The following is a 27,346-nucleotide window of genomic DNA, read 5'->3' as shown; positions in this document are numbered from 1 at the left end:
AGAGATAAAGCTATAATTAACATAACAAATACTATTAAGAAAAAATATTTAGCGCTTAAACTCGGTCGAGAAAACGATGACCGTCTTATCGCTAAACTACATCAGCCTTTAAGCGATTCATTAAAAGATATAACTTATAAATTAAGTGAAGTGAAACCTTCTTCTTCTTCTTCTGTACATTACCATCGACACTACCCCCTACCGATGATGTCGGTGTTGACGTTAAAACGACATTTGATGAAACCGATTTTAAAACTCCTGCATTTAGGAAAAAATTAACTTTTCCTGAAAGTGATGATGAATTTAAAACGCCGCCGGATGCAAAACAAAAATTGAAGGCGGAGGATTTACCTATAGAAAATCTACCGAATCAAATTCGTGATTTATATTATACGTTTGGTAAAAGAGGAGAAATTGATGAGAGAATGGGTATACGTTATGATCCTGATGAAAACGATTGGATGATTGGATCGAAGACTGTCCAGTTTAAACCTTCTCATATTGTTCTCGGAGGCGAAAAACGCATACAAGCCTCTACGGGGTTATATGAACTTATACAGTTAAAACGACCTACGAACTATACCGAAGAGGATCTACAACGTTACAAATCTGTTCTAGCGTATACGGGTGCGCATAAGCGAAATTTTACGGGTCCTATAGTTGGAAATAAATCGTACAAGTATACTAAAATTATTAAACCTTTATTTACATTTAATAAGTCGGGGGGTGGATTAATACCCGGACGACATCTTGAAGTGAACTCGAAAATCATTGAGGATAAATATTGGGATGATGTTAACGAATTGGTAGATCGATTGAAATTGTTGTACGGTTCACATGCGGCAGGAAACAATTCCCATATTAATGAAATCACATCCATTATAGAAGAACTGAAGGAGAGCGGCGTTATATCATAATAATAATAATAATAATAATTTATGCGTACCAATGAACGGTGGATCAAGCGTGAGTGGTGTGAGCATTGCTAAGTTTGGTCGTACATTACGTTCTGCGCGGAATAAAGTATTGAATGATGAGAATTTAACTACATCTCAACGCCATATTGGATTCCCTTTAACCGTAGATGGAGATTATGATATCCAGGGGCGTAAACTATCTAACGTTCAACAACCGACGGATGAAAATGATTGTGCGATAAAAATTTATGTAGACGAAATATGTGAAACATTGAAAGCTACAATCTTAAACGAAATTAAGGTCATAATAGCGGACGTTCAAAGAATTATTGGAGATCATAGTAAACGTATACATCAGGTGTCAACAAAAATTGATATTAAAAACTCTACACTCTTACGCGACATTAAAAAAATTAACGCGGAAATCCTATTAAATGGTCAGCAAATTACAACTCTAACAAAATCATTCAACACTAATTTAAATGCATTTGATATATTCACAACAAATCTTCGAAATGGGATACAGGGTGTTGCAGATCGTCTACTTGATATGGAAAGCACTATAAATTCACGACTAGATATATTGGAGAAAAAAAGTTAGACCTAATCCATGAGCGTAATAATGCAGGTATCGAAAGCGAAACAAACTATAGTTGAAGAACTTGATCGTCCCGCTAGACGTTTATTTCCTAGACGAAGAACTATACTGAAGGGGATCGATGATTTATGGCAAGCTGATCTTATTGAAATGATTGAATTTGGTAAAATCAATGTTGGACATAAATACATCTTAGTGGTTATCGATTGTTTTTCAAAGTATCTCTGAATGCGTCCGTTAAAAAATAAATCTTCAACGGATGTAATACACGCGTTACGTTCAATTCTCTCTGAAGGTCGTGCACCTAAAAATCTACAAACAGATCAGGGAAAGGAATTTTACAATACACACTTCAAAAAGTTGATGATGGAATTTAAAATTAATCATTATTCAACGTATAGCGTAATGAAGGCTGCAATAGCTGAACGCGTAATTAGAACCATAAAACAAAAGTTGTATAAAATGTTTAGTCTTTACGGAAATCATAAATGGTTACACTTATTGGAGGCTATTACAACTCAATATAACAATTCAAAGCATTCAACCACGAAAATGAAACCATCTCAAATAAATTCGAAATCTGTAGAAAATAAACTTCTCAATACGGTGTACAATCATATTAAAATTGCCGGTAAGGGAAACTTTAATGTTGGAGATGTAGTTCGCATTAGCAAGCATAAGCATGTCTTCGATAAGGGATATTTACCCAACTGGACCACTGAGTTACTTAAAATAATTAAAACACAAATTACGAATCCAATTTCTTATTTATTAGAAGATATGAATGGACAACCTATTAAAGAAGCTTTTTATGAATTCGAACTTCAAAGATCCAAACAACCTGATGTGTATCTTGTTGAAAAAGTGTTAAAGAGAAGAAAAAATCAAGTGTTCGTTAAGTGGTTAGGATTCGATTCATCCCATAACAGTTGGATACCGAAAGACAATATCGTTTAGGTTTAAATGTTTTTTTCTAAGTAAAACGTATATTTACTTTGGATTATTGTCAACTTAAATATTAATAAATCCTATTATTTATTTAAAACTTTTAATTTATTACATCCTTATAATTAATTAGCGTTTTAAATTTCTATTTATCCGTATTTCATTTACACCAATAATTCTATTGCTCAGCATTATTGTAACCACAATGTAATTTAACACTTCCACTGACGTGGTGCATTGAACTTTACTGAACCTCGGTGATTTAATAAAAACTGCTTAGTTTGCATTTTTATGTAATATAAATACCTATTATTTCTAGAAACGTTTTACTTCACATTCATCTGTGGTACTCGCAACATCAGCAGTTTTAATAAGCGGTTGCTCTCGTTAAAGTTTATATTTGACACTCTCAATTTCAAATCTCTTTGAAGATGTTCGCGTGTGATAAGCGTCAAAAGTCATTCAGCGCCAAAAGGAGTCTCGATCGGCACACGCGACATTCGCATACTAATAACGCTAGGAACGAGTGTTCTTTATGCGATAAATCTTTTTCGAGATTCGACAATTTTTAAAGACATAAAAGATTAGTGCATGGTTTAGAAGTTGGTCCTCAGCGTCAAATGCCACCTTCAGCAATGGCAAATTATTTGAAAGCGAAACCCACCATCGATGTACCACCATCTACATCATCGGCGGTGAGGTCAATTTTGCAACCTTCTAAACGTCTTCCTCAACCGCTGTTGGGTGATAATGGTTTAGAAGTTGGTCCTCAGCGTCAAGCGCCACCTCCTGCAATGGCAAATTGTTCGAAAGCGAAACCCACCATCGATGTACCACCTCATCATCGGCGCCGGCGGTAAGGTCAATTTTGCAACCTTCTAAACATCTTCCTCGACCGCTATCGGGTGATAATAGATAAAAGGTATGCGATTTGTGCGGAATTTCTTTCATGAATCATATGGCTTTAGAGTCACATCTCAGGATGAATCATACAATAGAGGTTGAGAAAGGTGTTGAGAAGATTGCAACTTGTTACAAAGATCGAGTTGCGTCTTATAAAATATCTGGAGGTCATGATGATGATGATGATATCTCCACATATCTAGCGCGTACCCGAAATACTGTCGGAAATATTATCACACCTTACATGAACCTGAACTCGATGAAGGCTCGGTGAAGGTGCAACTCGAGCTTTTATCCATTTTTATTAAAACAACAATTAATGAAAATGGAGATGAGACCGTTACCGCGTCCGAAAAGAATTTTAATACCAAATTCGAAGTAATTATACAATTCGCCAATTTTAATGAAACTTATGATGAGATGGTGGCAAGTATTAACCATCAAGCTGAAGAGTTTCAGGAGAGGGGATCCGGTTGGGCCTTCTTTTCTATTTCATACCTTCTTCTAAACATAAACAAATTCCAACCAATACCCGGCTCGTCGTACATCCCGCTTCCAGAATCAATCGCTACTAAGAAAGCGTGCGTTAACATCAAAAATTACGATGACAACGCTTGCTTAGCTTGGTGTCTGGTATCTTATCTGCGGCCGGCTGAACGTCGTCGAAATTTAACATCATCGTACCCACACTTTTCAACAATATTAAAATTAAAGGATATAAACTTTCCTGTTCATTTAAAAGATATCCCTAAAATTGAACAATTAAATAATTTAAGTGTAAATATTTATGAACTAGTTAAATCATCCAAAGAATACGTGGTGGAAGGACCAATTTATTTTACAAAAAATCGACGAGATACCCATATAAATTTACTTTATTTATATGAAAATGGACACGAGCGTTACGTTTTAATTGTAAATCTATCACGTTTGATTTCTAAACAAGTATACAACCACGGCCATTCTGTACACCTTTGCGATGGTTATTTAACACGCTTTTCCACACAAAAGTTGTTAAACGATCATCAACTGCATGATTGTAATCATATTAAAACCATTTTGCCATCGAAAAATGTGCGCTCAAAGCCAAACTTTCTAGGTTCGTATACACCTGAAAATATTTTACAATTTAATAATTATAAAAATACTCAAAACGTTCCCTTTGTTATATATGCGGATTTTGAATCGATTTTAAAGCCGGTAGAGTTTTGCGAGCCTAGTACTTCAACATCTTTCACCGAAGCGGTAGATATACACATGCCGTATAGCTTTGCTTATTATATCGTTTCAACATCCGATGTTAAATATTATAAATTCGAAACGTGTACGGGCCTCGATTGTGGTAAAGTTTTTGTTTCAAAATTAATCGAGGACGTTAAATTTATTTACAACGAATATTTAAAATGTATTAAACCAATGCTACCGCTAACCGCTGAAGAGGAATTGAAATTTAATTCGGCTTCGTTATGCCATATTTGTAAGTCACCGTTTGATGGTTTTAATCAGAATAAGGTTCACGACCATTGCCATATTACCGGCAGATTTAGAGGTGCCGCACATTCAACGTGTAACCTTAATTTCAAACTCCCTAATTTCATTCCGATATTTCTTCACAATTTTAGCGGGTATGATTCACACTTATTCGTAAAAGAATTAGCTGATATCGATTCGGAGGGTGGTATCGATGTTTTACCCAACAAGGAAAAATACATTAGCTTTAATAAAAACGTTTTAGTTGATCGCGTTAAAAAACAGCACAAAGATGATTTTGAAAACGTCTACATGAAAATGCGCTTTGTAGATTCATTTAGGTTCATGGCATCCTCTCTCGATTCGCTCGCCAGCAATCTTGTGGAGGATGACTTTATCCACGTTAAAAAATGTTTCATACGTCACGAACAGTTTAAATTGTTAACAAGGAAGGGTATTTTTCCTTATCAGTATATTGATTCTATTGATAGATTGGGTGAAACATCATTACCCTCTAAAGATGCTTTTATGAATAAGCTGAGCTTCGATGGTATAAGTGAAGATGAATACAATCATGCGCAAACCGTTTGGCGTACATTCGGGTGTCAAAATTTACGTGAGTATTCTGATCTATATCTAAAGACCGATGTACTTTTACTTGCAGACATCTTTGAAAAGTTTCGAGAGGTTTGTTTTAGTACTTATGGGTTAGACCCTGCCCATTATTATACAGCGCCAGGTTTATCTTGGGATGCTATGCTTAAGTTTACGCAGATCAAACTCGAACTTTTAACAGATATAGATCAGGTACATTTTGTTAAAAAGGGAATTCGTGGGGGCATCTCGTTTTGCAGCCATCGTCACGCTAAGGGAAATAATAAATATATGACCGATGGCACTTTCAATACCGATTTACCTTCAAATTATTTAATGTTTTGGGATGCAAATAACCTCTATGGATGGGCAATGTCTCAATATATGCCCGTTAATGAGTTTGTTTGGTTGGATGCGACCCAAATTGGAAGTTTCGAATTTAGAAACGTGTCCGATACCTCAGATTACGGGTATATATTGGACGTTGATATTGAATATCCGCGCGAATTGCACGATTTGCATAACGACCTACCATTTCTAGCCGAAAATATATGCCCGCCAAACTCTAAAAGCGTGAGCGATAAAAGGCTTATTCCAAACTTATTTAATAAGAAAAATTATGTAATTCATTATAGAAATTTAAAGCATGCCGTCGCTCACGGTCTTATAGTTAGAAAAAATCGTATTTTATCTTTTAAACAATCAGCTTGGCTTAAACCTTACATCGACGTTAGCACACATTTACGCCAAACTGCCAAAAATAGTTTTGAAAAGGACTTTTTTAAATTAATGAACAATGCGGTTTTCGGTAAAACTATGGAAAATGTTGATAAAAGGGTCGATGTGAGGTTGGTGACAAGTTGGGAAGATATACGTAAGAGAACGGGTAGACCAAAATTAGGGGCACGTAGTCTAATTGCTAAATTAAATTTTAAGAATATAAAAATTTTTACGGAAACATTTTCGGCTATTCAAATGGAACATCTGCATGTGGTTTACGATAAACCCTTATATGTAGGGTTTGCAGTTTTGGAAATTTCTAAATTACTCATGTACCAATTTTATTATGATTTTTTGAAACCTAAATTTGGCTCTGAAATTCAATTGTGCTACATGGATACCGACAGCTTCACTGTGTCCATTACCACAGATGATGTGTATGCATTCGTTAAAGATAATTTAGAACGCTTCGATACGTCAAATTATCTTCCGGATAATGAGTTTAGCATCCCACTACAAAATAAAGCGGTATTGGGGTTGATGAAAGATGAAAATTCCGGTAGAATCATGTCAGAATTTATTGGTTTACGTTCTAAATTGTACGCTAATAGGGTCTGTTCCGGCCGTATCACTAAAAAGGCTAAAGGTGTAAAGAAGGCTGTGGTTAAACGCAAAATTACCTTTGAACATTATTTGGAATGTTTAACGTCAAAAAGAGATATTTACATGAAACAATACTTGTTCAGAAGTCAAAAGCATAGCATATATACCATGCTACAAAATAAATTGGCTCTTTCATCACGTGATTCGAAACGTTATATTAATGATGATGGGGTGAGTACATTAGCGTGGGGTCACTATCGTATCAACACTCCATTATCATAAATAGTTTATATTTTTTGATTATATAATTGTAAAAAAAAGGATTTCGATGGTCGAATTGCGAATCGAGTTTGAATGTAATTTTCTGTTCCCTTTATGTTGTAAGTTCAATTCGGCCACTAAGGTATTTGTTAACATTACTCCATCGAAATCCTTTTTATTATTTAAATTTTTGATGTAAATCCATTTTAGTTGTAAGTTAAATTCTGCTGTTAATTAGTTGACTTTTAAAAATTATGTTTAATTGTAAATTTAAATCATATGTGTCTCAGTTACCTTTTAAAAATCGAAGTGTTCACATCGTTGTCATAATGTCTTGGATTGACTTTCGGCTTAAACTGAAGCAGTGTTTAAATACCGGTTTCCCAGAAGAAATTACCCAGCTCGATTTGGTACTCGTATGTCTACAAGACATCGATGGTGATAAAATAAATGATTCACAATTTGTACAGTTTTGTGAATTTGAAAATAACATATGGAGGGTTTATCGCAAGGGTGATAATCTGTATGTTGGTAGTGATGAAGACTTTGAAGATCATCGAAAATTTAAAGACTTCCTAAAAGTTAATGGATACTTTCCTGATAATGAATCAGCTAAATTAATTATTGACGACCATATTACTGTTAATGATTTTGAATATATTAACGATTGTTATTACAATTATAACTATTGGCATGTGTATCGTAATGCAAATACTATATTTGTTAATTTTACCGATTGTTAAATTTTGTATATATTTAATTGTGTATAAACTTTCAAGATTGTATTTTAAAATGTTTCAATATATTTAAATTGGGTTAATTGGGAAAATTAAATTGTATTGTTTAAACCTTTTCCTTCTTTTATTTAAATGTATTTTTTTTTCACGTACATAATTTTTGTTAATGAAAATGCATTAAAACAATTTTATAATTTGTATTATTTTTTTACTTTCTTAATATTAATTATATATATGTATAGCATTTCATTTAGGTCAATTATTCCATTGCTCAGCTTTATTGCAGCCGCGCCGCGCCGATTGTAATTTGACACTTCCGCCGGCGAGGTGCATTGCATTTTACTTGGTGATGCGCCGCGCCGACTGTCGTAAGTTGACACTTCCGCCCCGGCGAGGAAAGCATTGTATCGCGTAACTCATAATCAGTTTTACTTTAGAAACCGAACGTGTCAAACGTAAACCGCGCGCAATGTCTCGTAGTCGTCTCTGTGTTTTCCTTTTTTTCGGTCTTTGTGAGCTTAAACCAAAGAAAAAATTTATTCGAAGTTGAGTTGGATTTACCCTATTTATTGTTCATGGAAAACGTCTTCGTCGAGCTGCGCATGGTCGTCACCTTCCGTTGTGGTGGAGTTAGAAGCGGGGGGGGCTTGCTTCTCAACGTTTTTAGTTACCCGGCTCGCTAAGGGTATTATCGATCAAGAAGGTTACAAGATCAATGTATCGTGCATAATAATAATAAAGGATGTTGGTAAACCGAAGCCCGCTCATATAATTGAATTTGTAAAAAAAGTACCATAACATTAAGGTTTTTATTATTTTTTTACTATTTATTATGTAATTAAAATGTTTATTAATACTTTTATTGGGTTGATTGGGGGGAAAAATTAAATTGTCTTAAATTGTGTTATTATTATTTTCCGGAATATTCCCAAGCTCCTGCGCACGCGCATTCAAGAGTTGTGAGGCGCGCCTTTATGCGTTCAACGCGGCGCCATCTTTCAGAAACGCCGATTCTAGACAGGAAGTTGTCGCACCTCCGCACCTCCGTGACGTCATCCGCCCAATGTAAAAGGATAGGGAGGGGTGTCAACCAAAGGCTTGGGGGAAAAAATAGGTTGGTAACTAGACCTGGTGATTTTTTAAAAAAAGTAACAGTCTACCTGGTTGGTAGTGGTTTATTTCCACTACCAACCACTAGGTGGCGCGTTACTTTTTTAAAAAAGGTAACAGTCTACCTTGTTGGTAATGGTTTAGTTCCACTACCAGCCACTAGGTGGCGCGTTACTTTTTAAAAAAGTCACCAGATCTAGTTACTTTTCCAATAGCAACCTATTTTTTTTTTCACCTCAGCCGTAGGTTGGTACCCTTCCCTATCCTTTTACATTGGATTGATGACGTCACGGAGGTGCGGAGGTGTAATTTCCGGTCTAGAATCGGCGTTTCTATACTACTTTCACTCGAATTCAAAAAAATGTTATGTATCAATCGGCCAGAATATATAATCATCTTTCGAATGAATTAAAATCAATAACAACATCTCGGTTAAAGATAAAATTAAAACGATATTTGGAAGAAAACCCTTACTACGATCTAAACGAGTACTTTCAGGATGAAGAATGGAATTGAATTTTTAATTGGTATTAAACCGAAAACAAGAAAAATTCGGAAAACAAATAATCATAAACTTTATTAATAATAAAATAAACAAATAGGAGGGCAGTTTATTAATTTTTGACAACGGTCGGAGGGAATAAATTGACAAGACTTTGACTTTATAATAAATGAGTTTAAATTAAACAAACAAAAAAAATGAGGCGGAGGTATAGGATACACCTGGAAACCTTCCTAAGGTGTAAAGGAACGGAATACTGGAAGAACCTTCCAAGAGTATTAAGGTTGGGACAAAATGTACAAAAATTAATGAAAGTTAACAAAAATAAAATCAAAGTCTTTCAAAATAAATCGGACTTACGGTAAAATTGAAATACGGGTATTTCTAAGAAAAATTAGCGGGTGTCTTCGGAACTAATCACGGCTGTTACGGACTGTTGAAACTGTCGTAGAACTGATGAAGAACTGTTAAAAAATCAGAATTTTGGCCTTCTATTTATACCATTTTGGGGCGAAAACTGGATTTTTCCGCGTGGGGGATCGTATCAGTACAAGTTATCAACGACTAATTTACAATGAGCGGCGCTAATTAACAAAAATAGCAAAATTCTGATGGCGCTATCGGATGCGGGACACAAAATTACATAATTATTGCCTTTAAACGGATAAAATCGGGTAAGGAACGGCGGAGTAATTAACAATTAATCAACAATAATTAACGGAAAAATTTATAACACAAATCAAAAGATACCCTTACTTATACGGAAAATCACAAAAATATTTTTAACAAAACCGGCCACTGTTTACGGCACTTATATTCACAAACGTTTTCCCGACCACGTGTTTCACGTTAAAACCAATTAATCGGTATTAATTTATGCGCACCTTAACACAAAACAATTCCAGCAGTTGGGCGATGTTCGGACCCGTGTGAAGTTACCCATAAATTCCATCCATAAAAAAAACTTTTTTGTTTGTGTATCGATTTTAATGATAAATAGCTCATTGGAAAGATCTCGTAGAGTAGAGCCTTACATAGTTTTGGCGGCGCAGATTTTGGGCGGGAACACCTTAAATTCCGCGAAAAACAGTAAAATATATAAAAAATTCTCTAACTTTAGAGTCCCAAAAATTGAAAACTAATTAACATAATGTCAGGTATGATTACCAAATCAGAATGCGTATACCGTCTTCTACATAAAAGTGAATTTTGGTCGTCGCTAAGTCATATCAGTAATTAGAAAAGTGTAAGAAAGCACGAACCTGTTTCCAGACGTGCCACGTACGCCAGGCGGTTTTTTGAAAAGCAAAATCATATCTATAAGTATAACTTTTTTGCTAATGGTCCGATTTTAATGTGTGCTACCTTTTTGGAAAGGGCTCGTCCTATAGATCACGTCATAGTAATGGCGGCGCAAAATTCTAACAATAACAGTAATTAGACACGTAAAAACTTTATAAATAATCATATCCATAAAAATAACTTTTTTGTTAATTGTCGGATTTTAATGTGTGATACCATTTTGAAAAGGGCTCGTCCTGTAGATCATATCAAAGTAATGGCGGCGCGAAATTCTAATGATAACGGTAATTAAACGAGTAAAAACGTTATAAACAATCATACCCATAAATATAACTTTTTTGTTAATTGTCCGATTTTGAGTGCTGAGCTCGTCCAAGAAAAAGTAAAAACAAAGATCCTTAACGATTTAGATTGGGTCAAGGTCAAAAGCATGAGAAAAACTCGTGCGGGCACAATAGCCTTAGAAATGCAAGATGACGAAGGTGCATCTGCAGTTAAGGATTATATCAAAAAAGAAAATATGGGATTGGTTACAGAAATGCCCAAAACGTTTGGGCCGTCACTGATAATTTATGATGTCCCGAATGAGTATAAAAACGAACAATTACTGAGCGAGATATATTCAAGAAACCTAAAAAAGAAAGGTATTATTCAATCAGTTTTTGATGATAATGTAAGCGTTAGGTGGCGGAGCCAAAAATCGAAAGAAGATAGAGTGAATGTTATTTTAGAAACAAATGGAAACATTTTTTCGTTAATTGAGAAAGAGGGACGAGTATTCCTAAATGGGTGCTCGTGTAGAACTAGGGAGTACATATCTATTTTAAGGTGTTACAAATGCCTCATGTTTGGACACACGGCCAAGACCTGTAAGGGAAAGAGCTTATGCAGTAGATGTGGAAATGAGGGCCATAAGATCGCGGAATGTAAGGTACCCGTGGCGGGCCAGATATGTATAAATTGTAAATCTAAGAAAAGACAAAGCGACCACTCAGTATATTCAAAAGATTGTATTGAATACAAACGTGCGTTAGAAGCACAAAGAGCAAAAACAGTCTATGCTAAGGTTAAAGTTTAAACAAGTAAATTGTGCTAGATCAAAAACTGTTATGGCTGAGTTGGCAAAACTGGTTGTCGAGGAATCAATACATATAGTCCTTATTCAAGAACCATATGTGTTCAAAAATTCAATTAGAGGTCTGGGAGCGAAATGTCGACTGGTCTATGGAGAAGGTGGTAATGAGATTGGGGCAGCGATCGCGGTGATTAACCCGGCGTTGGTAATTACTGCCATAAGTTCATTAATGCATAAAAACTGGGTGGTAATAAATGTTCAATATGGGAATGAAAAATTGTACGTAGGATCACTATATTGTCAATAAGGGGACCAAATTGATGTATACTTACCTGTTCTGGAAGATATTTTTCAAAAGTGTGCTGATGGTCCACTAATATTGGGCGCAGATGTTAATGCAAGATCCACTATGTGGTACGATCGCTTCACTGATGAAAGAGGGGCTAAACTTGAGGAATTCCTCCTGGAAAAAACCATTTATGTATTAAACGAAATGGGTAACATATCTACCTTTTCTGGTCCTAATGGTGAATCGCAGATTGATCTGACGATGGCGAATGGTAGAGGTGCTGGCGTCGTCGTGGACTGGAAAGTGGTGGAGGACACGTCCTCGGACCACCGGACGGTCTGCTTCGGCGTTGGTGGGCTGGTTCGGGAACCTGAAACAAAAACTATAAAAGACATTAATAAAACTAATTGGGGTAAGTTTGACGATTTAGTATGTTTTAGCTTTCAGCCTATTGTGGTACGTGAAATGTTAAATGAGGACATAAATGTGGGAGTAGAAAGGTTCTGCAAAGAACTTGGCGATATAATTAATAAGGTTACACCTGTTATTAAGTTACAAAACAACAAGGTGAAATGGTGGAATCCAGGGCTAGGAAAACTGAGAGCAAAAGTTAAGAATTAGGAAGGAGGTCGTCAATGCACGAAGATACGGGCATTGCAATCCCAGAAAGACCCGTGGGGAATCTATTATAAGATTGTAATAGATAAAATTAGGATAGGGGAAGTATTCAATTCAATAGAGTGTCAAAATGGGGAAACTATGGACTTGGGTGATACTGTAAGAGAGGTCCTAAATAAACTTGTACCGGATACGACTCCGGGGGTAGATGTGAGACCAGCGTATGAAAACAAGGTTGAAGACCCGCCGTTCTCCAGGCTGGAAGTGGCATTGGCTATAAAAGAATTAAAGAATAGAAAAGCTCCGGGTAATAATCAGATTAGGGCGGAGCATGTGAAACGATTGTGGGCAACGCAACCTGGGGCGTTGATGGAACTTTTCAATTGCTGTAAGAAAAATAAAACGTTTCAAGCTTCCTGGAAACAGGCTAAAGCAGTTATGTTACTGAAAGACAAAGGCAGAGACAAATCTGATCCAAAGTCATACCGCTTGATTTCGTTGCTACCTGTATTGGGTAAAGTGTTTGAAAAGTTGATTTGGGGAAGGATTAAAGACAAATATCTGGAGTCTGGTCGCGTAAATGAAATCCAGTACGGATTTAAGAGAAATAAAAGTACGATAGACGCTTTGCTGCACGTTCAAAATTTTGTTGTAAATACAAAAGCGAAGTATGTGCTGGGTATGTTGGTTGATATACAAGGTGCCTTCGATAATTTGTGGTGGGAAGCAATCCTAGATATTTTGCGCAGAATTGGGGTAAGTTGGGATATATATAACATAGTTTGTTCTTACCTTTCAGAGCGAGTTGTGTACGTTGAGTCCAATGTGGGCATAGAGAGTAAAACCATGACAAAAGGATGTCCGCAGGGGTCGATCCTGGGGCCGCACTTCTGGAATCTCGTATTTGACGGGGTCCTGGAGATTGTGGTTCCGGGTTGAACGTCTGTGGCATTCGCCGATGACTTGATGGTCTTGGTTGAAGGGGAAAATCGAAGAGATCTGGAAAATAAAGCAAAACAGATTATGACATTAATTCATGAATGTGTTACACATAAGAAAATGAACATAGCGCCAAGAAAAACAAATACCATACTACTAAAGGGAAGCATGCAAAGAAAGCCTATCGTAAAGATAGATGGAGTGACGGCAGTCAATAAAAGTCAAGTTAAATATTTGGGAATAATCATGGACGCAAAGATGACATACTTACCGCACCTAAAATACCTGAAAGAAAAGTTGGGAGTAATAATAAATCAGATGCGTAGAATTCTGAGGGTCCAGTTTGGTCTGGGCAGAAAAGCGTTAGGGACAATATACGACGGATTATTTCTGGGAATTCTATTCTACGGGGTACAGGTGTGGGGAGGGAAAATCGCAAATTGTGTAGTTAGAAGAATGTTAATATCAATTCAAAGATACATGCTGTTGTCAATGTCACCGTTATGCAGAACAGTTTCAAACGATGCCTTGCAGGTATTAAATGGGTTTATGCCCGTAGATATTGTAATAGCTACGCGGTATATAACGTACTGGGGCAGTAAGGGGGTGATACGTGAAGTACTTGGGATTAGGGATATGAGAGTAACAAATGATAAAAGTAGGAAAAAGGTAAAGAAAGAAATAAATAAAAGAGCTATTAGGGTATGGCAAAAGAGGTGGGATGAAAGCGATAAGGGGAGGGTGACTTACCTTTTTAGATCCCGAGTAATGGATGGCCTTCCGAGCTGGTTCCAGGTAGGATTAAATAGTGGGTTTGTACTGACTGGTCACGGGCCTGTAAGACAAACATTGAATAAGTTAGGCTTAATAAATACAGTAAGATGTACTTGTGGCCAGATAGAAACGGTGGAGCATATGTTATTGGAGTGCGAGAAATATAATGAGGCAATGTGAAGGTAGATTGCATTGTAGGCAAAAGCTGAGGTGTATTGAACTCAGGTAAAATATACACCTCAGCAAATATGTAAGTAATCGAGTCGACGTTGAAAAGCGACAGTCGGCATCGACTAGGTATAAGAATTAGTAATAGAAATAAAGTACAAATTAGTAAAGGGAAGATTGGGTTTCATTTCATCATCCAAGCCCTCCATAAAAAAAGGACATTACATGGCGATCCTGCCAGGATACAACGAATAAAGAAAATTGAAAAAAAAAAAAAATGAGTTGTACGAATCAACATCAGTTTTGAAGATTACCGAAAATTATCGCATAGTCAAAAATGGGTTATAATCAATCAAAAGAGGAAAAAGAGGTTATAATTAGCCAAGCTGGTAACAGTGGCGGTACTACTTCGGATGTCCAATTTAGTGTAAAATATGTTACGGAAATTGTGGTAATACTCTTCATTGTGGTTATCATTGGATATTTCTAGTGGCGTCGATGTGAGAAGAGAATGCAGAAGAAGATGCGAAGAGAAATAATCAGGAGCCGCGACCTAATCGCTTTAAATATTCGTGAAGACCAGTAATGTGCGGGCGTGATGTGTAAAGTTCGGTTGATTTTCCGACCTACAAGGAAATCGTCGAGGTTTTCAAGAAACTATTAAATGAAACTAAGGTATTTAGAACTAATAGAATAAAAGATAATCAAGATGCGAGAAAAAATTTAGTGTTTAACAACAAGAAATTAGAAATATTAAACGATTTTACAATTAGATTAAAACAATTAATTCGGGATAATAAAGAAAGCTTAAAAAACGTAGATGTAGCGAATGAAATTAGTATCTATAATAAAGAGATAGAAAGCGTAATTAAGGAAATTTATGGTATCCTCATTAGAAGATTAAATATTCAAGAAACAATGGGTGAAGCTTTTGATTTAAAAGTAGCTGGTACTTTACTACCGTCGATGGACGGAAATGAGGATACCACGAAAAAGTTGATTGATTGTATTAAGTTATATTCAGATATGGTAAAAGTTGAAGACCAACCACGGTTAATAAATTTCATATTAAAAACTCGTCTCTCTGAGAATGCAAAAACTCGATTAAATAGTACTTATACATCGGTAGGAGACCTAACTAGCGATCTAAGAGCTAATTTTGTTACACAAAAGTCTGCGGTAGTTTTATCTAACCAACTTCATCAAGCGCATCAATTCGATAAATCTATAGATGATTTTGGTCAAGAAATTGAACAACTCCTGAGTAACCTTACTTGGGCTCAGGCAGGAAATGATGCAACATTATTGCAATCTTTGAAAGTGGTCAATGAAAAAATTGCTGTTAATTCTTTTTGCAATGGAATTAAAAACCATGACATTAGAATGATAGTTAAAGCCAGAAATTGCTCAACATTGAGAGATGCAATAAGCGCCGCGAAAGATGAAGAACGAAATAAACCATCTTCATCTAACGTGTTTCATTATGATAAGCGGGGAGGTTATAATAGAGGAAACAGGGGTTTTAATAGAAATTGTAAGCGAGGTTTTGCTGGCAATGCCAACAGGGGAAACAGAGGTTTTCAAAATTTTCAAAATTATAAACCATTTCAAAATCAAAATTTTGCACATTCAGGTAATTTTAATTATCGAAACAATAATTATTCGTTTTCTCAGTCCAACCGTGGACAAATGCAAGCACAGCGTCGGCCTTATCGAGGTCGGGGCACTAACCGCGGACATTCGCAACAAAATCAAAGTGCTTATTATGCGGAAAACATGACATCGGAAGAAAATAATTCTTCATCGGATGAAAGGTTTTTTCGTGAATAAAACGAAAAATGACGAGGTAATTTTAAACATGAATGGTATGAACTATGCGCGTATGCGATATAGGGCAAATGATTTATTTTTTCTTATAGACACGGGGGCTTCAGTATGCATAATTTTTTCAAAAGTTTTACAGTCAAATGAACACATTAATACAAATAAACAAATAGTTATTAACGGAATAGCTGGCTCTACAAAATCAATTGGGTCGGTTAATCTTTCTTTAAACCCTGCATTTGATTACGAAATAAATCACGAATTTTTAGTTTTAAAGGATTTGGATGTCGAATGGATGGAATTATTGGAACAGACTTTCTCGTAAAACATTCAGCAAATATTAATTTTCAAAAATTTTTACTTTCTTTTGGTACAATTACTATACCTTTAGAATCAGATTATTATAATTGTACTACAATTCCTCCCCGATGCGAGATAGTTAAGTACTGTTGGGTAGATGACCCCGATGAGTGTGTGATTCATTCTATTGAAATTTGCGAAGGAGTTTTTATAGCTGGTGCTATAGCTAACCCAAAATCACACATGATTCCAGTTCGGTTTTTAAATACCAATGATACTGTTGTTAAAATTAGAAACTTCCAACCTAACACATCAAATTTATCAAGTTATGATTTATTTAGTTTTGATCATCACCAGATTTCTTTAGAAAGAGTTGATAATTTATTAGATTTAATTAACACAAAAAATTTAAATAAGGAAGAAAAAGATTCAATCCAAAAAATTTGCGCGAAGTATGCTGACATATTTTTATTAGAAAATGATCATGTTACTGTAACAAACGTTGTAAAAGAAAGTATAAAATTAAAGGAAAATGCACAACCTGTTTATGTACACCCATATCGCTTACCACATAGTCAAAAACAAGAAATCGACAAACAGATTAGCAAAATGTTAACTGATAAAATCATCGAAGAAACAAAATCTAGTTGGTCCTCTCCTTTATTAATAGTCCCGAAAAAACCTGATGCTAACGGTAATAAAAAATGGAGGGTAGTTGTGGACTACAGACTCTTAAATAAAAACATAGAAGATGATAGGTTTCCCTTACAAAATATTACCGATATATTAGATTCGTTAGCTGGTGCATTTTACTTTTCCATTTGGATCTCTCACAGGGGTACTATCAGATCGAATTAGAACCTTCAAGTAGAAAATACACTGCTTTTACAACTAGTAAAGGTCAATTTCAGATGACCAGACTGCCTATGGGGCTGAAAACCAGTCCAAGTTCCTTCTCAAGAGCCATGACTATTGCTATGTCTGGATTGAATTTTAAGTCTTGTTTCGTTTATCTCGATGATTTGATTGTTTTCGGAAACAATTTACAAAATCACAATCAAAATTTAATCAAGGTTCTTGATAGACTTCGAAAAGTGAATTTGAAGCTCAATCCAGGAAAGTATCAATTTTTAAAAAAAGAAATATTATATTTAGGACATCTTATTTCGGCAGATGGTATTTATCCCGATCCAAACAATATTACTGCAATTCAAAATTATCCCGTACCTAAGTCAGCCGATGAAACTAAACGGTTCGTAGCTTTTGCTAATTATTATCGTAAATTTATTCAAAATTTTGCTGAAATTGTTATTCCTTTAAATAAATTATCGCGAAAATCAGTAAGTTTTGAATGGGATAAAAACTGTCAGAAGTCGTTTGATAATTTAAAACAAGTATTAATAAAACCACCAGTTTTACAGTATCCAAATTTTTCTCCCGATAATCAATTTATTCTGTTACGTTTTTATGTTTTTCTGTTCTTAGTGTTTCTTCTCAATAGACAGGTAGCAAAATTTGTTTTATATATTTTTTTGTTTCAGCAGCAGAATTCGAGAATCCTTTGTCCTTACCTTTCCTTTTACCCATTAGATGTCGTTATTCCTTATTTCTTTAAAATTTTGTTTGCAAAATATCTATTAATAATCTTATTAATTTTTTTTGGGAGGGAGGTTTTTTTTTTGTTTGTTAATAAGGGATTTAGTTTTTAAATGAAAGACAGATGGTTAATACCTACAGTATTTATTTTGACTTTTACTTTTGGGAGTTGCGCGATAAGGTACATTTTTTTTTGGAAATTCGAGTCGAGTATAAATTCGGACGGGTTTTGAAAACTCGGTCTCTTTGGTTTTGGTGACAATTCTCTCCGTCGGTGGTGAAGAAAAGCAACGACGAGTGTAAATGAGCGTAGATAAACATTTTGGAAAATTTGCGATTAAATTTTGGCGTTTTGAGGCTAATCCGAAGTCATCGGAAATATCACTCCCGTTGAAAAGTCGCGGTTAAGTCTTTTCTATAACCCGACCCGGATATTTTAACCGGATTTAATATTTTTCACCATATTCCATAAATTTTGGGCGTAGACCTCTACCAACTGAGGTAAGAATTGCTTATTTCGGTTAATCATAACTTTTCCCATCCATATCACAACATTCTTATTATTTATTGATTAGCATAATTTCATTGATTAGATTTACCCTTTTCATTAAAAAGAAAAAAAAAAAGGAAAATCAACCGTTCACACTTACATCCGTTCATTCGTTTCATCCATTCCCTTAGGGAATTTTTTTTTTTTAATCGGTAATTACGATCCGTAGGTCTTTCTTTTGGGGGAAACATTTTTGTTAATGAAATTCTTGGTCCTAAAATTCTGAGCACATTTTAATAACTTTAATACCACTGGATATCCACTCCTTACCATACCATCTCGAAGGAAGCTGCTGAAGATCATCCAACTCATACCTTTTCGAAGTTGACTATGACAATATAAAAAAAAAAAAAAGAAGACAACTTAAGGTCAGATCAACAATTCGTTTTAAACTTTGAATTTTTTTTTATTCTACTTTATTGTCTGTTTACTGTTTACTGTTTACTTTCAATTATTAAGTTTGATAATTCAATTTTTTTTTTGTACATTATAATAATACTTACCTAGTATAATTTAGGATCCTATTTTTTTAGTTAAAAAAAAAAAAAAGAATAACATACAAACTAAATTTAGGATATATAATTTTGTTTTGTTTTGAATTTGCGAATCAATTGATTATAATTTATTTTTTTACTTTTGTAAAAGAGTTTAATTGGTATATTCTTTTTTGTTATTATTTTGAAATTCAATTTTTTTTTTAATTTTAATCGATTTCTGAAACAAGTACTTGAGGTAGACAATCGGTGTCGCGGTCAATCAGGTGTTTAATTTTTTTTTTTTTTTGGTTATCCAATTAAATCTTCTTAGTTTCTTTTTTTTTTGATATTTATTTTTCGTTAGGTTGATATTTATTTTGATTTGATTTAACCTATATAATTTATTTTATTTTATTTGATTTTTTTTTTGCAATATATATATATATCATTTTGCTTACCTGCATCTATTGAGTTTCTTTATTTTCTCTCTATATCTTTGTGTTGTTAAATTTTCGTTATTGTATGAACTCTTGTTTCCAACATCACTTCACAATCAGTGCCCGTTGCAAATTAACGGATTGTGTGGCGCCTTAAATAAATCGAACCTTCCCTTCTCCAAACGAGTTTGCCGGGGAGTTCGCAACAAACTGGTTAGGTTTAACGATAACGTAAATTGTTTTGCGGGTTGTGTGTCGATCGGGTAACAATTTCAAAAATTGTCATAATTTTCATTTCGGGTGCGTTTTGGTTTACCTTTTTTTTAAGGCGTAACAAATTGGCGCCCAACGTGGGGCCATACAAAAAAAATATAGTCATTTTTAAGGATAGAGAAAAGCTATTTTTTTTTTGTTTGTAGACAATGGAGAGTAATTTAGATGTAGGACGATTAACCGCGGACGCGTTGAGATATGAGCTTAGAGTTAGGGGCGTTACTGAACAGTTGGCGCATGATGAAATGCGTCATTCATTGCGAAAATTTATTCGGTTAGAGAAAAACGCGAGCTTTACATTGCCAGAGTATCCGTTCACATTCGCACAGGACTCGAAAGCAATACGAGACGATCTAACGAAGGTAAAGGCTAAAATAGACGATTTTACGGGAATCGCGACATCTTCCGAATTTAAAAGGCTTAATACTTGGTTAAATTATTTGCTGGGGCGTGCTAATCGAACCTTACCTAAAGACGCGAATGAGATACAATTGAAAACGGAATTTATTTCTGAAATTGTCACATTATCATCGCGATTAGAATTGAAAGCTAGAGCTGCTTCTACACCTACTCGGGCCGCTGTAAATATTAGTACGGTTAATTTGAATGAGGACTCAAGTTCAACAGTATCTAGTGATACTTCTTCGGACGAGGGTGATGCTAATGGCGTGGTTGCTGGACCTTCAAAATTGATTTCTGTTGCTAAGTGGGGAATTTCTTTTGCTGGTGACGGTCGTTCTTCGTTAAATGCTTTTTTGGAGCGGGTAAACGAGTTAAGATTTGCAAGGGGCGTTTCAAAGTCGGTTCTTTTTGTTTCGGCTGTGGATTTATTTCGCGATCGAGCACTTATTTGGTATCGTGCGAATCGTGATGGTTACGCGTCGTGGGACCAATTACTAGAGGGTTTAAAACTAGAATTTCAACCTATTGACTACGATGATAGATTATTTGATGAAATTAGACATCGAACACAGGGCCCTACAGAATCGATCGGAATCTATGTATCCGTGATGCAAAATCTATTCTCGCGATTAAATACCCGAATTCCGGAAAGTACGCGAATTAAAATAATGCTAAAGAATTTAACACCTGCATTTCAACGGCAATTATCATTGGTAGACGTGGCTTCGGTGGATCAATTATTGCAACTTGGACGGAAGTTAGAAGCTACCAAACTCTCCGTTGATAGCTATGCGCCTCCTGCCCGTGCTACCAAAACGCTTGAACTGGACTTAGCTTATGTACAAGTAGACGCGGTAGAGTCGGCTACTGAATCAAACAGAAACGAGACACGATTAAATTCATCGATTTGCTGGAATTGTCGAAAAACCGGACATAGGGCAAAAGATTGCAAAGCGCCGCGAAAGTTACATTGTTTTCGTTGTGGGGAACCCGGGGTAATAACTCGAAATTGTGTTAAGTGTTCGGGAAACGGGGTAGTGAGACGACGATAGGTCGGTGTCGATCTCAATCCTCAGGAAAGCCGATCGGAGTTATCTTAGATTTTATTTTTGCTTGTACTAACGGGGACGAACGTCCATATTTATTAGCTGATATCCTGGGAATAAAAATCGCGGGTTTGTTAGATTCGGGAGCCAGTAGAACTATCGCGGGTGAAATCGGTATTCGAATGTTGAGAAAATTAAAATTGCCAGTTAAGAAAATGGATACACGATGCACGGTTGCAAATAATGAGAGTTGTCTAGTTGAGGGCGCTGTGAGTGTTCCAATCACGGTCGAAGGTCGGAGTAAAATCGTAGAAATACTATTAGTACCAGAAGTACGGCATACTTTGATATTGGGAGTGGATTTTTGGCGTAAAATGGGAGTAGTGCCTGACTTGAGACGCGGCGAGTGGACCTTTTCATGTGACCCTCCGAAAATATCGGTTGACGCGATTCAGGCTCAGGTTAAGCTTAGTATTAGTGATCAAAATAAATTATCGTTATTTCTGGATCGGGTTTTTGAGGCGAATTCGGAACATAAATTAGGTCACACACATTTAGTAGAACATCATATCAAGGTAAATCCCGATGTTTTGCCTATTAAACAGAGGTATTACCCTATATCGCCAGCAATGCAGACCGTGATCGATCGAGAACTAGACGAAATGCTATTGATGGGCATCGTAGAAAAATCTGATAGTCCATGGGCGTCTCCAATTTTATTAGTACCCAAACGTGATGGGGGACATCGCTTTTGCGTAGATTTTAGACAACTAAATAAAGTTACCAGAGCGGATGCGTACCCGTTAGACGGGTACGGGCACGTTCAGACGTGCGTAGATTGGTAGGAATGGCTTCGTGGAATAGGCGTTTTGTGCCGAATTTTTCGACTATCATATCACCTCTGACGTCATTGCTGAAAAAGAATAGCAAAGGTTTTAATTGGGACGATAAATGTGATAGGGCCTGGGGTACAATTAAAGAAAGGTTAATATCAGCACCGATTTTGACTAGACCCGACTTTAGCAAGGAGTTCACCATTCAAACTGATGCTTCTGATTTCGGAATCGGGGCGGTTTTAACACAACTGGATGATGGGGATAATGAGGTCGTTATTTGTTATCTGAGGAGATCGTTAACTACGCAAGAGCGAAAATTTTCTACAACAGAGAAGGAATGTCTTGCCGTATTATGGGCGATCGAGAAATTAAGGCCATATATTGAAGGTGGACATTTCACCGTTATCACGGATCACTATTCGCTGGTATGGTTGAATAATTTGAAGTCCCCTTCAGGGAGATTGGCCCGTTGGGCAATAAGACTCCAGCAATTCAATTTTTCCATTAAGCATAGGAAAGGGAAAGAGCATGTTGTACCCGATGCTTTGTCTAGGGCGGTACCCGCGTTGGTTGATGAAATTGGACACGAGATTAAATTAGAACCTTGGTATATTAAAATGTTGCGTTCGGTAAAATCACGGCCGGAAAAGTATCCGTTGTATCGCGTTTAAAACGAGAAATTATTTAAGTCCATACGTACTCAACATAACGCGCTTGAAAATCGTAATGACACGTGGAAATTAGTAGTACCAAAAGCTCAGAGAATCGAATTGTTAAAAAGATATCACGATTTACCGGAAACGGGTGGACACTTAGGCGTGGCAAAGACAATTTCGAGGATATCTCAACGGTATTACTGGCCGAAATTTAGAACCGATGTAATTCGCTACATTCGTTCGTGTGATACGTGTCAACGCACAAAGCCCGAGCAGAAAGCACCTGCAGGTCAACTCCGGAGTCATATAAATGCCAAACGTCCGTGGCAAATGATAAGCGTTGATATTATAGGACCCTTACCGAGTAGTAATAAAGGCTTTTCTTACATTCTAGTCATATTAGATGTTTTCAGCAAGTACCCGATTTGCTTTCCGTTACGAAAAGCATATAAACGTATAGGACCATTTAGAGTACGGAAAAAACTCGCGGACGATATTTATGAGCTTGAGAATTTGTGCGGGAATCCTTTAGTTGGACATTGGCACATAACGCACCTTAAGCCCTGTAACCGGAATGATATTGATGAATTAATCCATTTGAATTCTTTTTTTTTATGTGTTCTTTTTTTTACTTATTTTCTGTCTTTCCTTCGTACAACTCTTCTTTCTTTTCTTTTCGGAACCTTTGTGGTAATATTGGCTTTGGGTATAAGAAATTTTTGGAGAAAAATTTCTTTTGGCGGGAAAGAGGGGTGTGTTACGTTTTTATTTTTTTCTGTTCTTAGTGTTTCTTCTCAATAGACAGGTAGCAAAATTTGTTTTATATATTTTTTTGTTTCAGCAGCAGAATTCGAGAATCCTTTGTCCTTACCTTTCCTTTTACCCATTAGATGTCGTCATTCCTTATTTCTTTAAAATTTTGTTTGCAAAATATCTATTAATAATCTTATTAATTTTTTTTGGGAGGGAGGTTTTTTTTTTTTGTTTGTTAATAAGGGATTTAGTTTTTAAATGAAAGACAGATGGTTAATACCTACAGTATTTATTTTGACTTTTACTTTTGGGAGTTGCGCGATAAGGTACATTTTTTTTTGGAAATTCGAGTCGAGTATAAATTCGGACGGGTTTTGAAAACTCGGTCTCTTTGGTTTTGGTGACAATTCTCTCCGTCGGTGGTGAAGAAAAGCAACGACGAGTGTAAATGAGCGTAGATAGACATTTTGGAAAATTTGCGATTAAATTTTGGCGTTTTGAAGCTAATCCGAAGTCATCGGAAATATCACTCCCGTTGAAAAGTCGCGGTTAAGTCTTTTCTATAACCCGACCCGGATATTTTAACCGGATTTAATATTTTTCACCATATTCCATAAATTTTGGGCGTAGACCTCGACCAACTGAGGTAAGAATTGCTTATTTCGGTTAATCATAACTTTTCCCATCCATATCACAACATTCTTATTATTTATTGATTAGCATAATTTCATTGATTAGATTTACCCTTTTCATTAAAAAGAAAAAAAAAAGGAAAATCAACCGTTCACACTTACATCCGTTCATTCTTTTCATCCATTCCCTTAGCGAATTTTTTTTTTTTTTTTTTTTTTTTTTTCTAATCGGTAATTACGATCCGTAGGTCTTTCTTTTGGGGGAACCATTTTTGTTAATGAAATTCTTGGTCCTAAAATTCTGAGCACATTTTAATAACTTCAATACCACTGGATATCCACTCCTTACCATACCATCTCGAAGGAAGCTGCTGAAGATCATCCAACTCATACCTTTTCGAAGTTGACTACGAAAATATAAAAAAAAAAAGAAGACAACTTAAGGTCAGATCAACAATTCGTTTTAAACTTTGAATTTTTTTTATTCTACTTTATTGTCTGTTTACTGTTTCAATTATTAAGATTGATAATTCAATTTTTTTTTTTGTACATTATAATAATACTTACCTAGTATAATTTAGGATCTTATTTAAAAAAAAAAAAAAAAAAGAATAACATACAAACTAAATTTAGGATATATAATTTTGTTTTGTTTTGAATTTGCGAATCAATTGATTATAATTTATTTTTTTACTTTTGTAAAAGAGTTTAATTGGTATATTTTTTTTTGTTATTATTTTGAAATTCAATTTTTTTTTTAATTTTAATCGATTTCTGAAACAAGTACTTGAGGTAGGCAATCGGTGTCGCGGTCAATCAGGTGTTTAATTTTTTTTTTTTTTGGTTATCCAATTAAATCTTCTTAGTTTCTTTTTTTTTTGATATTTATTTTTCGTTAGGTTGATATTTATTTTGATTTGATTTAACCTATATAATTTATTTTATTTTATTTGATTTTTTTTTTGCAATATATATATATATCATTTTGCTTACCTGCATCTATTGAGTTTCTTTATTTTCTCTCTATATCTTTGTGTTGTTAAATTTTTGTTATTGTATGAACTCTTGTTTCCAACATCACTTCACAATCAGTGCCCGTTGCGAATTAATGGATTATGTGGCGCCTTAAATAAATCGAACCTTCCCTTCTCCAAACGAGTTTGCCGGGGAGTTCGCAACAAACTGGTTAGGTTTAACGATAACGTAAATTGTTTTGCGGGTTGTGTGTCGATCGGGTAACAGTTTCAAAAATTGTCATAATTTTCATTTCGGGTGCGTTTTGGTTTACCTTTTTTTTTTAAGGCGTAACAATTCTTAGAACTGATGCTTCTGGGTACGCAATTGGGGCTGTCCTTTGTAATTCTGATGATAGACCAGTTGCATATGCTAGTAGAGCTTTAAACAAAGCGGAAATTAACTATGCTACAATCGAAAAGGAACTTTTGGCTATAGTTTGGTCTATTAAACATTTCAGACCGTATTTGTATAGACGTAAATTCAAAATTTTTACAGACCACAGACCTTTGGTATATCTGTTTGGAATGACTAATCCGTCGTCCAGGTTAAGAAAGTTTAGGTTAGTTCTTGAAGAGTATAATTTTGAGGTGCATTATGTGAGGGGTACGCAGAATGCGCCTGCTGACGCATTGTCAAGAATAAAAATTGATGTCAAAGACCTTAAAGTTTTAACAGAAAATGTTTTTATAAGAACGAGAGCTCAAGCTAAAAACGAAATAAAGAAAGCTGCAAATTCAGAGATTGACGAAAGTACTAAAGATGATACAAGGACTGGCCATCCTGGTATTGTCGAACTGTTGAAGCAACCTCTGAATTCAGTAGAACTAATGTGTTTAAACAAAAGAGAAATATCATCTATTCACAATAAATTAATTAAGACGGGAAAGCTTTTATATGATGTAAAATTACAAATAATTGATATAATTAATGATTTATCGACTCTAGCTCTAGACGCAGAGTTGAAATCTTTATCTAGTATTTGTAAAAAATATGGAATTCCAGAATTGTTTATATTAAAGTATAAAGAAAATGAAAATTTAATTAAGCGCTTAACAAATGATTGCAATCGAATACGAGAATATAATCTTAAAATTAACATTATTTCTAATGCAAAAGGCATAAATTGCAAGCAAACTCGACAATTAATTTTAAACGACTTTCATTTGCTTCCGACCGGAGGTCATGCCGGTGTGAATAGAATGTATGCAAATGTGAAAAAATATTATTTTTGGGTAAATTTAAAGTGACAGAAAAATTCATTCAAAAATGTGACGACTGTCAGAGGCACAAGTATTCCAAAAATCAAATCGAACCTCTAACAATTACAACAACAGCGTCATCAGCATTCGAGAAAGTATATTTAGACCTTGTAGGACCCATAACCCAGGAGAATGACGATAATCGTTACATACTGACACTTCAGTGTGAACTTAGTAAGTTCGTAGAAGCTTATCCGCTTAAAAACAAGGAATCTGAAACGGTGGCAAGGTCATTTGTTAATAATTTCATCTTAAAATTTGGGATTCCGAAAGATATTGCTACCGACCAAGGTACCGAATTTTTAGCAAAAGTTTTCCAACAATCAGCACAAATGTTGGGAATTAAACATCTAACCTCTACCGCTTACCATCATGAAACCTTAGGTTCTCTCGAAAATACACATAAAAATCTGGGGGTGTATTTACGCATACAAACCAACAAATTTCCATACACGTGGAGTTCTTGGATACCTTTTTGGTGTTTTTCTTTTAACAATACCGTCCATAGTGAAACTAAATACACTCCTCATGAGTTAGTTTTTGGAAAGGTTTGTAATTTGCCACTCAACACTCTAAATAATAGAGAGCCCATTTATAATTTTGATAACTATCCGAACGAACTAAAATACCGATTAAGCTGTGCATGGAATGATCCTCAGAAAAACTTAATACAATCAAAAACCGATAGAAAATGTAAGTTAGATAATAAGATTAATAGTGTTAAGTATAAATTTAATGACAAAGTGTTGTTAAAAAGTGAAGGA

General features: G+C 35.3%; 2 protein-coding genes and 1 long non-coding RNA gene across 4 annotated transcripts; 2 read left to right on the top strand and 1 right to left on the bottom strand.

Moving 5' to 3' along the window:
- Positions 1–1,977: 1,977 nt before the first annotated feature.
- On the top strand, positions 1,978–2,472 carry LOC139431250 (uncharacterized). The gene has a single exon (XM_071198891.1). The coding sequence runs from the start codon at positions 1,978–1,980 to the stop codon at positions 2,470–2,472; it is 495 nt and encodes a 164-aa protein (XP_071054992.1).
- A 623-nt stretch (positions 2,473–3,095) lies between these two features.
- Positions 3,096–7,032, top strand: LOC111419513 (uncharacterized). The gene is made up of 2 exons (XM_071198890.1): positions 3,096–3,316; positions 3,567–7,032. The coding sequence occupies exons 1-2, from the start codon at positions 3,096–3,098 to the stop codon at positions 7,030–7,032; spliced, it is 3,687 nt and encodes a 1,228-aa protein (XP_071054991.1).
- Positions 7,033–18,894: 11,862 nt separating this feature from the next.
- Positions 18,895–20,037, bottom strand: LOC111419346 (uncharacterized). 2 transcript variants are annotated; one of them, XR_011641355.1, is made up of 3 exons: positions 19,730–20,037; positions 19,066–19,123; positions 18,895–19,017 (listed from the first exon to the last, which is right to left on the bottom strand). It is a non-coding gene; the product is annotated as an uncharacterized lncRNA (long non-coding RNA). The 2 variants fall into 2 exon arrangements; XR_011641354.1 differs by having other exon boundaries at positions 18,895–19,009; positions 19,730–20,036.
- Between the last annotated feature and the right edge of the window lie 7,309 nt (positions 20,038–27,346).

Source organism: Onthophagus taurus, chromosome 8 (genome assembly GCF_036711975.1).
Source record: "Onthophagus taurus isolate NC chromosome 8, IU_Otau_3.0, whole genome shotgun sequence".
Classification (NCBI taxonomy): domain Eukaryota; kingdom Metazoa; phylum Arthropoda; class Insecta; order Coleoptera; family Scarabaeidae; genus Onthophagus; species Onthophagus taurus.
Note: the sequence above shows the minus strand (reverse complement) of the source record. Positions and strands in the feature narration are given on the sequence as shown.

Bases quoted from the DNA above. Each gene is read 5' to 3' on its own strand.
- LOC139431250 (XM_071198891.1), top strand. From the start codon at position 1,978: ATGTTTAGTCTTTACGGAAATCATAAATGGTTACACTTATTGGAGGCT.
- LOC111419513 (XM_071198890.1), top strand. From the start codon at position 3,096: ATGGCAAATTATTTGAAAGCGAAACCCACCATCGATGTACCACCATCT. The intron at 3,317-3,566 runs GTAAGGTCAATT...CCACATATCTAG, and splicing joins CCTCATCATCGGCGCCGGCG to CGCGTACCCGAAATACTGTC.